Source organism: Aulostomus chinensis, chromosome 20 (assembly GCF_037954235.1).
Source record: "Aulostomus chinensis isolate RoL2024-O1b breed Wild chromosome 20, RoL_Achi_v1.0, whole genome shotgun sequence".
Taxonomy (NCBI): domain Eukaryota; kingdom Metazoa; phylum Chordata; class Actinopteri; order Syngnathiformes; family Aulostomidae; genus Aulostomus; species Aulostomus chinensis.
Window position 1 is genome coordinate 12175171 of NC_141339.1, and position 16132 is coordinate 12191302.

Sequence of the window (16132 nt, forward strand, 5' to 3'; positions counted from 1 at the left end):
TTCATTGAAGTGTGGTACCAGACCTGCTCTACTTGTAGAGTGACATGAGCTAACTTTTGTTGTGATTTGGCGCTACACAAATAAAATTGACTTGACCTGACTTAGCGTCACTGAACAAATAAACTCTTCACTTGTTAGATTCAGCTTATGGACAGTGTGATAAGAGTACTGTATACCGAGAGCTCAAAGATTTACAGATATACTACGAATGACGTGAATTTTGATTGAAGATGCAGTGGTGACACCAATATTGCTACTAATGTTCACATTTTTCAGAGTTTGTACTAATTGCGTTTTGAAAACCGTAATTCACTGCAGTATGTAACGGCACACACAGTACACAGGGAAAGCCTTTGACAAAGTGGTCCTGTTGTTTGACCACTTTGGAGGAGTGATACTGTGTGACAAGGGCGTGCTGCTTGACTAGCATCCTGTCTTTGACTCCAGCATGCTGGAAAAGTCAGAGAGCTGTTGGGAGGCCAGTCTGTTCTCACTCACAGGTCTGTTACTTTCTGGCAAAACTGCCAGGCCAGAACGCCTCATTATTAATGTCAAAAAAAAAAAAAGGAGATTATTAAACCAGCTTGAATTTCAGCCTCACTGGAAAACTTTAATTAGGTCTAACCTGAACAGAAAGTTTTCAGATCAGCAATTTGAGAGTAAAAACCCAGTTATAGATCTGGAATAATGCTGCAGGAGGAGCTGCCATTTTCCACTGGCCTCTGAAGGAAACCTCAACGACCAGAGGCTCTTTATGGGTTTCAGAGGGGCAGAGCCATTTTCCAACAGCACCATGTAGAAATTCCATGTTTTTGTGTCTTTGTATATGTTAGGAACTCTGCGCTTGGCCATTTTTGAATGCATCGTGCTGCCAAATTCCCCACCCAGTTATCAGGTACGGTACTAAAATGCCTGGCTGAAGTTTGAGTCAACACTGGTACTCTCACCGAGCCCATTCCCAATGATAAGCTTCAGCCAAGGGTACAATTAAAATCAAACTCCTCTTCATTGTGGCTGACACAAAATGCAGGGCATGCTGACCTGTGGGAGTGGAGATGAATGGCTTTGACTCACAGATCTGTACTAATGGATTATATGTAGTTTGAGAGCAAACCCTAGAAAGGTCCTGTAATGGGAGAACACTTCATCTCACCTGTGACACACATAAGGCCCATGAACACAACCAGCCCTTTCATGGGGGCTTTGGCTTGCTGTGTGTGTGTGTGTGTGTGTGTGTGTGTGCGTGTGTGTGTGTGTGTGCGTGTGTGCGTGTGTGTGTGTGTGTGTGTGTGTACCTAAGAAAGCAACTATGTAGATAACTGACAAGTTATGACTATTTTTCTCAGATCTTAAGCTAGCGGGTGCGACCTCATCAGAAGAATTGTCTCACGTTAAATTCTGATGTACTTCAGTTGACGATCAGCCTAAATAAAATGCTACATAGTCTAACACCTCCTGCAGATAAGTGATAATGATGCTTCGAGAGTTCATTAGGAGGAACCCATTAGCATCTGGCACACAAGATTAGCTAACTGCCTGGTACCATCAGATGGCTTGTTTGACAGGATACCTTCACTTTAATGAGTTGCCACTTCACTACAATGTACTTCAAGAGCTCATTATTTGCAAAATATGTTGGCAACTGTACCCAGGCTTTGATGAAAAAAACACTATGCACAATCTATGCATAATGTTTGTCTTTATTTCACAAGCAGCACTCTGTCTGGAGCTTCGTTTTAATACTTATATAATGTGTCTATTACTTATGTATGGACATGTGGTGATAGAAATGTCCGTTGAGTAGCCCAGGGTGAGAGGCTATTTTGGTCTGTTTTTTTGACACCTAGAAGTGTGGAATATTATTATGCATCTCAGCGATAGCTAAAGAGAAAGCAAAGGTTTCCTATTTAGCTCACTTGTAACCTGTTAGCTCATTTTTTTCTTGCACAGTTTCCACGGTACATCCCAACCCCTGATTTGTTCAACGTACACACGCTAAAAAAACAAACTAAAACAGGACTTTCACAGATGGCAGAGCTTCTGATGGGAATGAATGGACTTCCGGTTGATTCGTACGTAATCAGAAATACATGGACTAAGCATCATTCTGGTCTTACGCAACCAGAAGTTTCTCTTGTCTAGCACAGAAACGTCTGGCTCCACATTCTGCTACAGTAGGGGGAAAAAAACAGTCATGGTCATTGTGGGTGGTGCTAAGCCCAGGATGCAGCAATGGTTCCCTTGAATAATAAAGTTGTGAGTGAACCAATCATGAAACTTGTTTATGTATTCATTTGAAGAGACCTTCATCTATCAATCCTTGCATTCAGGGTGTAGGTTGCAACTAGCTTGCTAGCTCAGAGTTTGTTGTTGTTTCACGTAATGGGGGACTTTGAAAATGGCAACAACAACAAAAATGAAGAAACAGAGAAAACCAACTAAAACAGTCTTTCAGTAGCAAGGTTTTACATGTAATGTTCTTCGCTAACCAAGCCTTGCCTCATTCTGGCAACTCCTAAAAAAAGCTGTTAACTGGGCTGAAATATTTGGTCTAGATTCTGTGTTACCAGCTATTTGAGAATCCTTTTCAATTCAAAAAGTTGCAGCGCTGCGGCACAACAGTTAGCAGTATTATGGTGGCCAGACTGAGTGAAAGTGTCTCTCAGCCTGGTTTGTGGGAGCTTGGGTCCTGTGGTGAGGGAGAGGAATTCCACAGGGCTGAAACAGTATTACTCACTGCATCCTCTGGGCCGAATAATGCCGATTCCTTCAACGACTGAGGAGGGGAAGGGAGGGGTTCAGTAGGGCCCTAAATAGGGACCGGCACAAAGATGAAGGAGGGTGTCTGGAGATGAGGTGTGGTGGGGGTCTAGCGGCAACTGGCTCACAGGAAATGGGTCTATTGCTGTCAGACCAGACGTTCATTGTGAAACCTACAGCACAAGGACTCTTAAAAAGAGAATACTATCAATGTTAATGTCTAATAACAGTTCTGTTAATGAAATCCATTATGCAACAAGTTCCCTTTGACTTGGAGGAGCTTTGAATACAGCTTTGAGTTGGGTGGGTTGGTTGTCAGTCTTTCCAAGCTCAGTGTTATATTTTGATTTTGGCACCTTTCGGATTAACTGGACGTAGATTTAGTTGACGATACTCCTTAAGATGTGTGTGTGTGTGTGTGTGTTATTTCAACTGTTTGACATTAATCCCTCTAATTTCAATCAGTTGCAACCACTTCTCAATAGCTGGAGTTAACCTTAAACTCTTTCAAAACCACATTAAAACAAGATTGCGTCTGGAGGCTGACTGGTCTGAACGTGGCAAACACACTGGGGACAGATTTCACCAACCAGCACATCCACTGTAAACACAGAGGCTGTTAACTGAGGCTCAAGGCAAGATGACAGACACAGCAAACGGGCAGTGAAACTGTACTAGGGTGTGTAGGGGAGTGGCAGCTAGCATTACTCTTTGAGAGGAACATGACAGGGAGTAAGGTTATGATCAGTGCTGACCACAAGGACCACACCAGGCCTCACACTCACCCTGGGAATGAGCTCACTGCTGTTAGTCAGCAGTTCAGAAAAACTTGTCCGGCAATCTGCAGCGTCGTTACAGCTAGCCACTGCCAGCTCCTCAGAATGAGACTACGTCAGGCGGACAACTGGGACAACACCTCTTAAGCCAAATAAGAGCTGAATTAAAGTCTTGTTGCTGTGAGCTGCTGCTTTGCCAGCATTGTAGACAGTTAGCAAACACATAAACAGTTAGCCTTTGCACTAAAATAGAATACCTAACTGTGCCTGGTACCATCACACAGGGAGAGTGATTATCTGTGGCACACCCTTCTGAGAGCCATTCTATCGAGTAAGTGGGACAATTCTCCAGCGCCTATTAGTAGGAAGATGTCAAGTTGAACATTGGGGTCTTCGGAACAACAAATGGGAGGTTTTTGGGCCCTGTCACTCAAATATTTTGGACTTAGTTATAACTCATCAAACAAGATGTCATATTAGCATCAGTGTTTTTCTGTCTGGCTGCCAACAAGGATCAAACAGGGTTTTTGATACTCTGCTACACTGATTTCATGCAAATTATTTTTTGTAATAAAATGTTCTCGACCTACAGTGTTCCTGAGATGAAGGGTGGATCCCCTGACATGCAGCCTCGGTACATGCAGTTGGCTACACTAGCTATTGAAAAACGAGTTATACAGGAAGTGTCTAAAACAATGCCTTTCCTCCCTCTGGGCTGTCATATACAGCCTTAGATGAGCTCACGTTAATGACATGTCATCTGCAACTGGATTAAAGGAGCTGAGCTTTGTAAAACAAGTGCGACAAGGCCAATAAATACAGTGAGGGTAAGTGACATTTCACCTTCTCCTGACATTACTTCACCACGTCGACCACACAACCGCTATAAATATCATGTACAAGATAGAGGTACAAGATTTTGAGTTCCAAAGACATCTCTCTTGGAAAGAATAAATATGTTTTGACGGGCAAAGGAGTTAGTGACTTAACCGCCAGAAATAGTGGAATTATGCTAACTTCTTCCTTCACGTCGTGCGAGTCGAACAGAAAAAAAATTGACAAGTAATGTTGTAAAAACGAACACTTCGGCAAATCAGGTAAGTTAAGAAAAAAAGCTCTTAAAAGAAATTGTAGCTTCGCAACATTCTACTTTTTGCTTGAAATCTTATGAGTTGACACTAACCTATCAGCACTGTTTCTAATGTCCCAGCAGGCCCAGCCAAAAGAACTACAACTACCATGGTACAAGTGTCCAATGTGACCACACCTTTCCTTGTGCACAGATACCCTTCTAAAAGTCATTATTCCCTACTTAGAAACTGAGAGTTGATGTCACTAAAGTCATTAATCATCATTTGAATAAATGACTACAACTCAGTTTGCTCACTTCTATTGAACTTCCTTCGCTTGTCACAGCAGAGCATTTATGGTGGTTAGTAAACCTCAGTGGGAAGACCGACACTGATAAGGACACTTGAAGCCAAAAGCTCCTGTAATCTTGGCTGTGGCAGATAACTTTTCAGACCTGGAAGCAATGAATGGAAAGAGCTTTGGAGAGATGATAACGAGGGCAGACACTTTCTCAGAGCGCGTCACTCGCTCGCCCATGTCCACAGCAGAAGAAATAGATCAGATCAATCATGTATTTCCTCCACTGTGTGCAATCTTGAAGAGAGATGAGTTGGATCAAAGCCCGTCTACATCAATGTATTAGATGAAGGCCTGAGAAAATGAACTTCAATAAGTAGAAAGAATAGACCATGAGGGAATTCTTGGTTCATTCAAAATGAAACTCTTGAAAGATTTTTCAACATTTTGAGGAAGCAGACTGGTTGGATTTCCTTGCTTACAGCCATAAGTATTTAAAGCAAAATTTGACCCAAATAGTGTATTGTTATTTCCCAATTTTGCGCTCAACAACATGTTTTCCCTCCTGCGTTATTTCTCTGTGACACCAGAATGCATTTAGCTTGAAGCTAATGCCGACTGTCAGCTAACAAGAGCAAAATTATCCAAAAAATGTCACTTCACAAACTCTCGAGCACATCATCAGCATAATTCACAACCTCTTTTTCAGGCTGTGTCCACAATAATCCCTAACCATTTTGATTTGAGCTAAAAATATCAGAAATATGACACTTACCGTTCAATGAAAGAGTGGATGAGCATGAATCAGTTCGACAGAGGGCATTAGCTAGTTGTTCTCTGCCCTGCAGTGAATTTTTTTCTCAGCTCAAACAAAAGTGTTTATGAATTACCGATCATACGGATGGATGAAGAAGTCATGGATTATAGTAGACGACAGACATGTTTGAGAGTTTGTGAACAAATGTTTTTGGACAGTATTGTTGTTGTTAGTAGTCAGTCGCCATTATCTTATAAATCGATGGCGCTGGATCTTTCTGCATGTTGGAGTCATGAGGAAGTGGGGCAGGTGGGAAAATACGTCTTTGTGAGTTCAAGGTGCTTTTGTGAGTACTTGAAAATACACTTGCTGGAAGAAATAATATTTCCACTACAGTACCACTCTCCTGTCACCATTATAGGCCGGGACAAGCAACATTCTAGAAACAGGGCTGTTTGCTTAGCAGCTGCCAGGAAATGGTCCTTTATTTGTAGTTTTTGCACAACAGATTAATGCTTGAGCTTTACAAGCAGGGGTGGCTGGTGGTATTTTATAATTGTGGGTGGACTCCTGCTGTTCTGTTATATAAACATATGGTGCGCGTTCACTTGTGCACGATCTCATCCGTTCCTCCAGATGAGAAGTGCTCACTTTTTCCAGCTAAAATGCATACACCACTGACATAATGACACGCCAAGTCCTGGTGCAACCCAGGCCTCTAAGGAAATGACACAAGGCTCGCTGATTGGTTCGAATGATATCACATCTGAAATGAATAATTCGGTGTTTAATGATTACGTCTTTGCGCCCTGTTTTGTGCTCTGATTACGTGCCTTCTAACTACTAAAATGAAGCTGAGCACGCCCAGGACACACAGCACACACAGCGCGTCATCCGCCAACTGCCTGGCGCCATAGAGCGCTCTAACAGGGCCCCTGTTAAACTTTGCTGTTGCACCGGGTCAAGGCAGCACCCAAAATACAGCGTACCTGATCGAAGAGCTGCTTGCCAGTGGTGCTTGGCTGGATGGCAAACTCCAGCTCAGCGTCCATGGTGGTGACGCGAACATTGACCTGCAGGGAAAAAAAAAAAACACACACACACACAACAGAGAATTCCACATGAGTAAACACCAATAGGATGAAAATCATTTCGAACTACAGAACGCTACTTTCATGTGTATGTGTGTAAGGGTGTGTTTGGTAAGGGGGTGTGTTTACAGAGTAAACACATGGGACTCTGTGTATCTCTGCTTTCTCAGAGACAGACGCGCTGATTGTAGAAACATCTGCTGCAAAATCAAGGGTAGTTATGTAGAACGTCTAAATTTTGACATCGAGACTGTAAACGTTATTAAGCTGTAAGTTGCAAACTGGCACCATTGGTGTTAGTCGGGAACATAAACAAAGCAGCTACTTCAGTCATTCTCTCTCTTTAACAGGAAAAAAGGCATGTCTTTCACTTCTTGAGTTAATGATTGATCAGACTGACCTGTGTATACAAAAAGAGGTGGTCCATCTAAATGAAGCCTGCTTCATGAGAAGAGAATTTAATGCTTACTTACAGGCATCCACCCTAGAGACTAATAAGAAATTTCAAAACCATTCCCAAAAGAAGCACTCTGGACAGAATGATGGTCCATGATGTCAACTGTAATTCAGAGGGAGAGTATTGTATATTGTAAGGTTTGGAAAATAATCAGCAACGTGCATCTGACTTACACACAAAGGCCTTGTAACACTGCATAAATATTTACAGTAGCTGCTTGGAGGTATTGCACATATGGAATCTCTTTTCTGTGAGTGTCGTGTCAATGTTGTTGGTATTTGTGGGGGTTATGAAAGATGCAAAATCTCACTATTGACCAAACTTATTAATGTCCTGTTAAAATAACACAAAGAGGTGAGTAGACACAAGGTTAAGAGAGAGTGAAAGCCCCCCCCCCCCCCCCCCCCCCCCCCGTGACAGCTTTCATCTCTAACCCATTGTGAGCGGCGCTGTGTGCAAATTCAATGACGCCTACAGAAAAAGGGGACGTCTGGGCTGCAGCGGTGACTCGTCCTCTGACTAAACGCTCCACAAATTCCTCTGAAGCTACACAGGCTGAGCAACTAAGTGACAGACTTAAATCCAGCACAGAAGGCAAATCCAATCACAGCAGTCGATGTCGTCCAGGCGACTGTTAGAACACAAGTAGTCTAGACAGCGGATATTCAGGGATGCACTTCTATATCCATGGTGCTGCCAAATTGCAGGAGAGCTGATTGTTATCCCGGCTAAATAAAAGTGATGGAAGACTCCAGATTGTTTGTCCCGCTGTGGCCGAACATGTGCAAACCATTTGAATTGAAGAACTAACACTGGATTCAAGTCACAGCTAAAAAAGCACCGTTTTCTTTACACAGCAAAACAAAGATCCCCTTTCAGCTGCAGCGTCCCAGTATTACTTCATTGACCTACTGGAGCAGGAATACCAAAACCCACAGAAAGTAAATTGTATCACATTATCAAAAACTAGTTAATACTGTCTAAGAGTCACTTGGGATTTCGTGGAAGCCAGACAGCGTTAGAAGCTTTCCCTCAACGTTGGTGCCGTCTAAATTTACAGCCGTTACACATGGAGCACCTAGAAAAACACACCCTAACCAGTGGATGATGGAATATGTGAATGTGCGGCGCAAGCGAGCGAGCTGACAGAAACCACTGAGTGAGTGATATCTGATCTCAGTGCAAGTCCCTCCAATGCTAACTCACAATAAACCGAGGCCATTCAGAGCGGTAAAGAAAACATGACACATATGCTAAAAATATACCGGGCAGTGGTCCACGATGAGCAACTCTAGTCAGAGAAAAGTACAGGCCTATATTAACTCAGGCTTCACAAGTCATTACAGTAATAACTGACTCAATCATAAAGGGGAGGAAACAGAAGCCATGGTAACTAAGAAACAACCAGCAACAGCGCTATGGTAACATACAGAGGAAATAACTTCTGTAGATTACAGGAGATTCAGCAGATGACGCATGATCAAACAAAAGACTTTTATCTTTTTTTCCCTCTTCTGTCGTGTTATTTTGTTTTTTGGGGTTTTTTTTAGTATCAAGGTGAAGTCTTGCTGGGTGCAGCCTCACCTCCATAGTTAAACGGTGATTAAGCTGCGCTGCATTCTTCGGACAAGACCTTTCAATATTTAACCCTCCGTGTGGTTTATGCGGTTTTGCAAGACTCTTTTGCAGTGGAAGTCACCATGGGGATTCCAGTGAAATGGTCTGGGAGGAATAAATCCATAAATACCGGCTACCGTCTGGTGCAGGGGTAAAAGGGCTGAAGACCAAAAAGGGAATAGGTGCATTAAGTTGTTAGAAAGCTGGAATTCATTTCAAAACTATTATTTCTATTCCAACAATATATTTAGGTATTTAAAAGAAAAACATTAAACAAGCCATCAAATTCTTCCACTGGACAGCAAGTTTTTGTTCGATTGTTTTAAGCAACATATCAAGTAAAGAGGTTTTTTTTGTTGTTGTTTTTGTTTTTACAAGTTTACTCAATGTGAAACGGAAGTAGTTTAAGGTTAAAGGCTGCAATAAAAGGCCTGACCATTTTTGGTGAATCAGGAATAGAGGGTGTGACAGTCACGATTGAGTTATCAATTATTCCAAGAAACAAATATTAACAATAGGACTGGACATGAAAAGGAAACACCCATCTATGTTGATTGTAGCCACTCCTTATATGTTTGTGTCATAGGCTGTTTGACCTCAAGGAAACAGGATTCTGGGAGAGCCAAGGAGTTCTATGGTTTGCCTCTGACATTGTTTCATTCAGATACGTGAAACATGAGTCACTGAGGAGCCGATACGGGAGCTTTCTCTACTGCTCAAATCTGGTCTACCACCTTCCTGCTGTGTGTTTTCTTGGAACTGGTTCATGCTGGAATGTCATTCAAGCATCTAAGCTGGAATCATTTCAGAGTGCCTGTAGGTTTCTGTGCAAACTGGAATCAAATGTAAGCAGGTTAGCAATCCCTCAAGCTTGGTTCTTGAGTATGAATGTACTTTATTCATTCCACACAAGTTTTCATAGCTAACTGCTATCAGAGCAGTTGATTTGAAGGGATTATGACAACCGGCATTTGTTTGAAATGTCATGTTGTTGCATTTTATCAGATTGAAGTTGAAGACGGGGAAGAGATGAGAACAAATGCCACTTAACCCGCAAAGATTCTGCAATAGCGCTGTGAAATTCCTCCATCGTTATGATGCTTTTCTTCTCTACACAAAGCCAAACGATGCTTTTGTAATGCCATCATAGCGTGTCAGTTTATATAGTATTACTGCATTCCGTCTGATAACCTTCTAAAAAGGATCAGAGGTGCAGCAATCAACTCCCCCATTATGTCTCCATGTATACAGAAGGCGAGGCGTAACAGCTACAGTGTAATAGTTCTGGATTCAGCGCGATCAAGTACACTTTTTGGCAGACACAAAAAGATAAATTGGCTTGTTTTGAGAAAAATTGTACAAATCTACATAAATAAGAGGATGCCACTGAAATACGTTTAGCATCTAAATCTTATCTCGCTCATACGCAAAAACAATGAAGTAGCTCAAAAAAGAAGGTACTCTGCACGTCAACAAGATTGAAAGGCCTATTTTAATAACAGGAGATACAGTTTCGAGTGTTGTGTATTTATTCTGTTCAAATAAGGGATCCTTGATACCACTTTATGTCCACAACCTATCTTCAGTTACTGATAGTGATCAGGGTTTGAGCTAAATGCTAGCCTGTTAGCAGTGGGTGAGTACAAATTTTGCATAGCCAGTCCAGGCTGCTAGTGCACTGTTTTTGGATAAATTGTCATTTTATATCGACATTGTGAGCGAACCTTACTTTGTACCAACAATGAATTCCATGAATCCCACCTAATTTCACATCCGCTTTCTTAACACGTAATTTGGTGAGATTTGCGTGGCAGATGACATTAACCTGAGAAATGGCCTGAAAAATTCATAAAATGTTACAAGAAACAATGAATAGTGTGGCAAGAATACTTTTCAAAGACAGATGTGTGTATCATGGCGAGCTACACTCCCCTCATTACACGAGCTCGTACAAAAAAAGAAAAATTAAGATCCAAACACGCCAATTTAATATCATCCCTTTCCCTCTCTTGAATGATACATATGCACAAATTAAAAATTCATCATGTGTAAACTTGGAAACGATAAAATTAAACTTGAATGAATTGCCATGACTGACAGAAACTGTAATATCAGGCTTATCTGCAGCTCCCGGTGATCACTGACACTCCCCAACATCCCCACCCAAAATACTCCACTGACACTCATCCAACTGCTCATCTCATTCCATACTTTCGGTGGAAGTCAGAATATAAATCCTTATTTACATATTTGACATTTGCTCAGACTGACGCTCAGCATTTCAGGGATTAATCTAAGGCTCTCTGGTACGAACTGCTTCAAAGGAACAACTTCATTAAAAAAGACTTAGCGGATATCTCAAACCAGGTCGTGAGGCAACATACCCAACATTTCAGTAAACTTAAGGGCAAAAATAAAATCAGGCACGATTGTGGGTTCTATTTTTGTTGTTGTTGTTGTTTGAAGATAAAATTGCAGGAAAAAACGTCATCATCTACAAAAGCAAGTGGACTCAATGAGCTGCTATCAGACACTAATGATGTCATTTCCACGGAGTCTCTCATGACAACCCCGAGGCCACTCTAAACAAACCAACAACAATGTTTGATGCTGACTAAGTTACTTTAGTCATTCCAGTCGCAACAAACTGCACTGTTCTCTGTCTGGTTTTGCCTTTTTTTTTAGTAAAAAAATGTTGATATTCTATGTTTCATTCTATTTTAGACACAGAGAACAGAAAAGTATAAGTGTAGACACGTGAGGTAACTCAGTAGCTCTTTCTTATATATGGAAACTTCAATTTTTTTTCCCCCAACATGGAAATATGGTTCACTCACTCATCACGTCTAACAATTTTCCATCCCATTTTCTTTCATGGATGCTATAAAAAACACAGACACACACACACACGCGCGCGCGCCAGCTAGAAATTTCCAAACAGTGAGCCGAGGCTAGGACATGTCCACGTGCGACCACACTTAGGGTGGGGCGAGGGAGTCAGAAGGCCAAAACTCCGTTCAAAAGTATAAGATGACTTTATTTCATTATCATTCCTTTTTAAAAACGCTTGGTTGCTAGACGTCCCTATCACTATTTTAAGTTTCCACCCAGTCAGCTAATGCAAATTAAAATAACCTGAAGAAAGACAAACAGCTGATTTCCCACCTGCTGCCTTGTTTATCATGCTCCAGAAATACCAACAAATCTGCAGAGACTCCATCTGATTATTCTCCGTCTGAAGTCTGCCAGAGCAGAGCAAAGAAACACTGCTACACTGTGTCTTCAACACAGGTCTTGCAATTGTCCTTCTGCTTTAGAGGGGGAAAAAATGGATGGAATGGAAAAATGTTGATGGAACATATAGGACACCCCCAGGATATGTGAATAGCATGTGATTTTTGGTGACACTCCCCATCTAGCACGTAAGTTTCTGTGGCATCATTAAAAATCCAGGGAAAAAGAAACTCTTCTTTTTTATGATTCCATCTGTATATAAATAAATGTTCAATTTAATGACTTAAATCGACTCATTATGGCATCACTCAAAGACTACATGTCAATCCCATGGAGCGGTTAGTTATCCAATTTAGCAATTAATTACGCACAAACACGACTTTTATTAACATTTTAGAACAGAAAAGCCCAGATTTGAACGAGAAAGAGGTTCACCACCTCAATTCATAACCTGTCACTTTATTCGTTTCTTTGGTACTTTCATCAGCATCAAAACGCTACACTATCATTCGCTGGTTTAGCGTCTAACAAGAAAAATGTGAATATCAACCTCCGATGGAAGAATATACGTAAGCAGCTCCAATTCTCTATCAAAATTAGGTTACGTGGGATGTTTTAGTTCAGTGAATGGCTAGCTGTGATACTACTCCCGCAAGTGAAAATATCAATAAACCATAAAGGGCTAACGTAACATTACTTACCGCTTTGGGCATTTTTGCGTCCTTTTCCTTGCTCTGTGTGACGAGCTGTTAAAATAAAACCAAAGAAGAGCACTGTGTTCCGTGTGACTGTGGCTCTCTCAGTACCTCCTGAAAAGAGCGAGAAAGAGGAGAAACGAGTTTCAGTCACTTCAGCGTTACTTGAACCCGTCTGAGAGCAGCTCGCCACTCCTGCGGGCGACAGTCATCGGGATGAATCACCTCCGCGGCTAAGCTAACAGCAGCTAGCAAGCACGAACCCGGAAGATGCAACGGTTGACCTTCAAAATAAGAGCACATGTCAGGTCTGTTCTTCGGTTTCATGTAAATTATTGCCCAATTCTTATCGTTTAATAACATGAAATCCCTGAAAAACTAGTCATCTTTCATTTTCAACCTTTTATCCTACATAATGGTGTCAACATTATATTCCGTCTAACTTTCGGTTTCTAACAACAACTAAAAGGATGGCAAACTCTTTCAGCTTATCTGTTTATTTCGCTTTAATTTAGTCTGCAAACTACCAGATAATAATACCTATCACATGCTATCAGAATTCAAAGGGCATCAAAGTTATATCTACCCTAACATTACCACAACGCCGACACGTCAAAAACTTTCGCAATTCCAACAGTGACTTGCTGTGTTTTGAAGGCCAGGGCTGTTGTCTAATCCATTTATGCATATTTACCTGCAGTGCGATGCAACATTGTTTCTTTGTCACGTAAAGCAATATTGTGAAGAGAAGTATTTAAGGATGTCACATACAAAAGGACACCTTCAGAGGTGTTGGGGATACCTTGAAAGATCAGAGTGCTTTTATAAAGGGGGGTTTTGATGTTGTGACTACTGACGACTGTGTGAGATCAGGGCCCTCACTCATTCATATTAACAGTAAGAATATTTATCATTATCAAGACGAAACGAAAAACAATTTATTCAATGAAATAAAGGCACAAACATAAAATGAAAGATTTTACAGGGCCTTGGTGGCATCTTCAATAAAGTAAATTCAAAAAATTGAAATACTAAAACATGAGCGCTTGGTGTTCGGTAACAACTTTCATGATGGTTAAGAATGTGCTTGTTTATTAATCGTGACCTTATTAGCCTCATTGTTCGACCAATGTTTCTCTATATGACCTTATAGTATGAGGTTGCTGTCACATGATAAACAGTATAAGGCTTATACCGTTTAATCACGTGACAGCGACAATTATTGCATTTCTCTTTTTAAGTGTTTTTATTTTTCAAATTAATACAATACTGATTTTTTTATTCTGAAACTCTGTATCGGAAGTCTGACTATTGTTTGGTCGTTGACATTATTGACTGGCAGATTAAACATGGTAACTGACTGAATATACCTCACCCAATGGTTATAATAAAGTCACAGCACCCGCCCTACCTTCTTTTAGCCTTTTACTTTACCAATTTCCTTTACTAACGGACCTCCCCCAAATTTCCATGGAACGGAAGTCGTGTAAAAGTCCGTATATCTCTCAAAAACGTTGCTTTAAATCAAGCGGCAAAGAAACAATGGAGCATCTTACACATGTCCATCTGTATTCAGGTCCACAGCTCCATTCATATTCTGAGGTTCTTCTGTTGTGCAAAAATGTGTCTAAATGGTTGTAAGTATTTCTTTGTGTGGGTGAGTTCACGCCTGCAATAACAGAGAAACGATTTTTTTTGTAGCCCATCAAACAGGAATAAATATCGAAGACGAAAAATAGTAACATATTTAACGCATTCGGTGTGTTTTAATCCGACTGTCATTTGCATGAGCTTCATGTCCGCCGCAGGCAGTCTCATCCTCCGACTATAATCCCTCAGACACCTGTTGTGATTTCTCTGTCTTTGTGCAGAGCCGCAGAAAGTCCGCGGAGAAGTGTGTTTTTTTGTATTATACGGAGATGATTTACTGCAGTACAGCAGATCAAGTGTCTCACTGGTCAGAATCTTACCGGATCGGATGTTTAGAGGGAAGCGGGGCAGTTGCTAGTCCGGTGGTCCGATTGCTCACAGCCGCAGATTTGCCCTCCCTGTGTTCAACCAGGCGCAATATGGCGCTCCCGCATCCCACTGTGGCCGAGCCTGTTCCTGCGGTCACCGGCAGGTTGGAGCTGGTCTGGTGTACTGTCGGGGACGGTGAGGAGTGAGGGGCTTCCACACACCGCATCACATACTGTAGGTGCACGACTGTATGGGAGTTCCACCCCACCCATCCTCAAGAGTTTAATAGTTTAGTCGACTTTCCCAGCAGTCATCAAGGTGAATTCTTGTACTTATATGGACCGTTGGCATGGAAACGGATTTCTTGCATTACACACCATGAGATGATTTGGTGGCCTGTGCTACAAATGACAACTGTATATTAAAGGAAATGTAGTTTAGTTTTGTTTTACTCTGCCACATTTATCTTAACTGGAATATTTTACATGAAAACATGGCAAAACCTGATGAAGATGATGTATTCTCGAACATTAAGGATATTATCAGAGCAAAACCAGTGGAGTACACAATTCTTACAAGGTTTTTCGAGGACTGTACATCCCCAAGCACTGGAAAACGCATCGTCACCTTCTTAAAATAATTGCCTTAGTTATTTTTAACAATTTTTTTTTTATTGCTTGAATCAACTCCTTATGATGTTTTGTCTCCAGTTTTTTGTGAAAAACTTGAAAAAAATGACTTAGGTGATTATTTTAAGAAGGCAAGGACATACAACATGTACTACTATGCATGAGTAGACTTAAAATCACATACTTCACTAATTTTGCTTAATTTCTATATGCAGATTATTTAATCTGGGTGTGTCTGCTTCTGCTAAAATTGAGGAACTGTGCACTTCCTCCACCACTGCAGAAAGATTAAAAGCCTTTGACCCCATGGTATTATTGGGCCACCTCCGGTTTGGATCTGGCGTTCTGTCGGGCTCGCCTAATCTGGGTTGAGTCTGAGCTGACAGTTGTAGCAAGAGGTGCGACTGAGTACTGGAAAACACGTTCTAGAGGCTCAGGTCAGGATTAATGGGTCACATGCCTGCAACAAAGAGCTTAAGTGACAACGCCTTAAATATGAATCAGTGCGTTTGCTTTTGTGATGATAAATTAGCCTTTATAGTCCCGTACATTCATGTCTCCGCTTCCTAGCCAACCACCTGTGTCCTCATTACACTTACTGGGGCAAAATTTATCCACCACACTGCACTGGTTTCTATCAACCCTTTAACCCCTAAACTTCAAACAAGCCGTTTTGATTTGTTGTTTCACCTGTGAAATCATCAGAAAATGTCATGTGACTATATGTCCCCCCCCCTTTTTTTTTCAGGATTAATTCAGTTTTCAATATCTGGCGGTTATTTAGCATTA

General features: G+C 41.3%; 1 protein-coding gene across 1 annotated transcript in view; it reads right to left on the reverse strand.

Moving 5' to 3' along the window:
* ezrb (ezrin b) overlaps positions 1-14861 on the reverse strand; it is a 30092-nt gene extending 15231 nt beyond the window's left edge. Inside the window, exons 1-3 of the mRNA XM_086188865.1 lie at positions 14726-14861; positions 12762-12869; positions 6651-6734 (exon numbers count right to left, since the gene is read on the reverse strand). Coding sequence (XP_086044991.1) covers positions 6651-6734; positions 12762-12773 — 96 coding nt within the window. The 5' untranslated portion in view covers positions 12774-12869; positions 14726-14861. The remainder of the gene's footprint in view (positions 1-6650; positions 6735-12761; positions 12870-14725) is intronic.
* Between the last annotated feature and the right edge of the window lie 1271 nt (positions 14862-16132).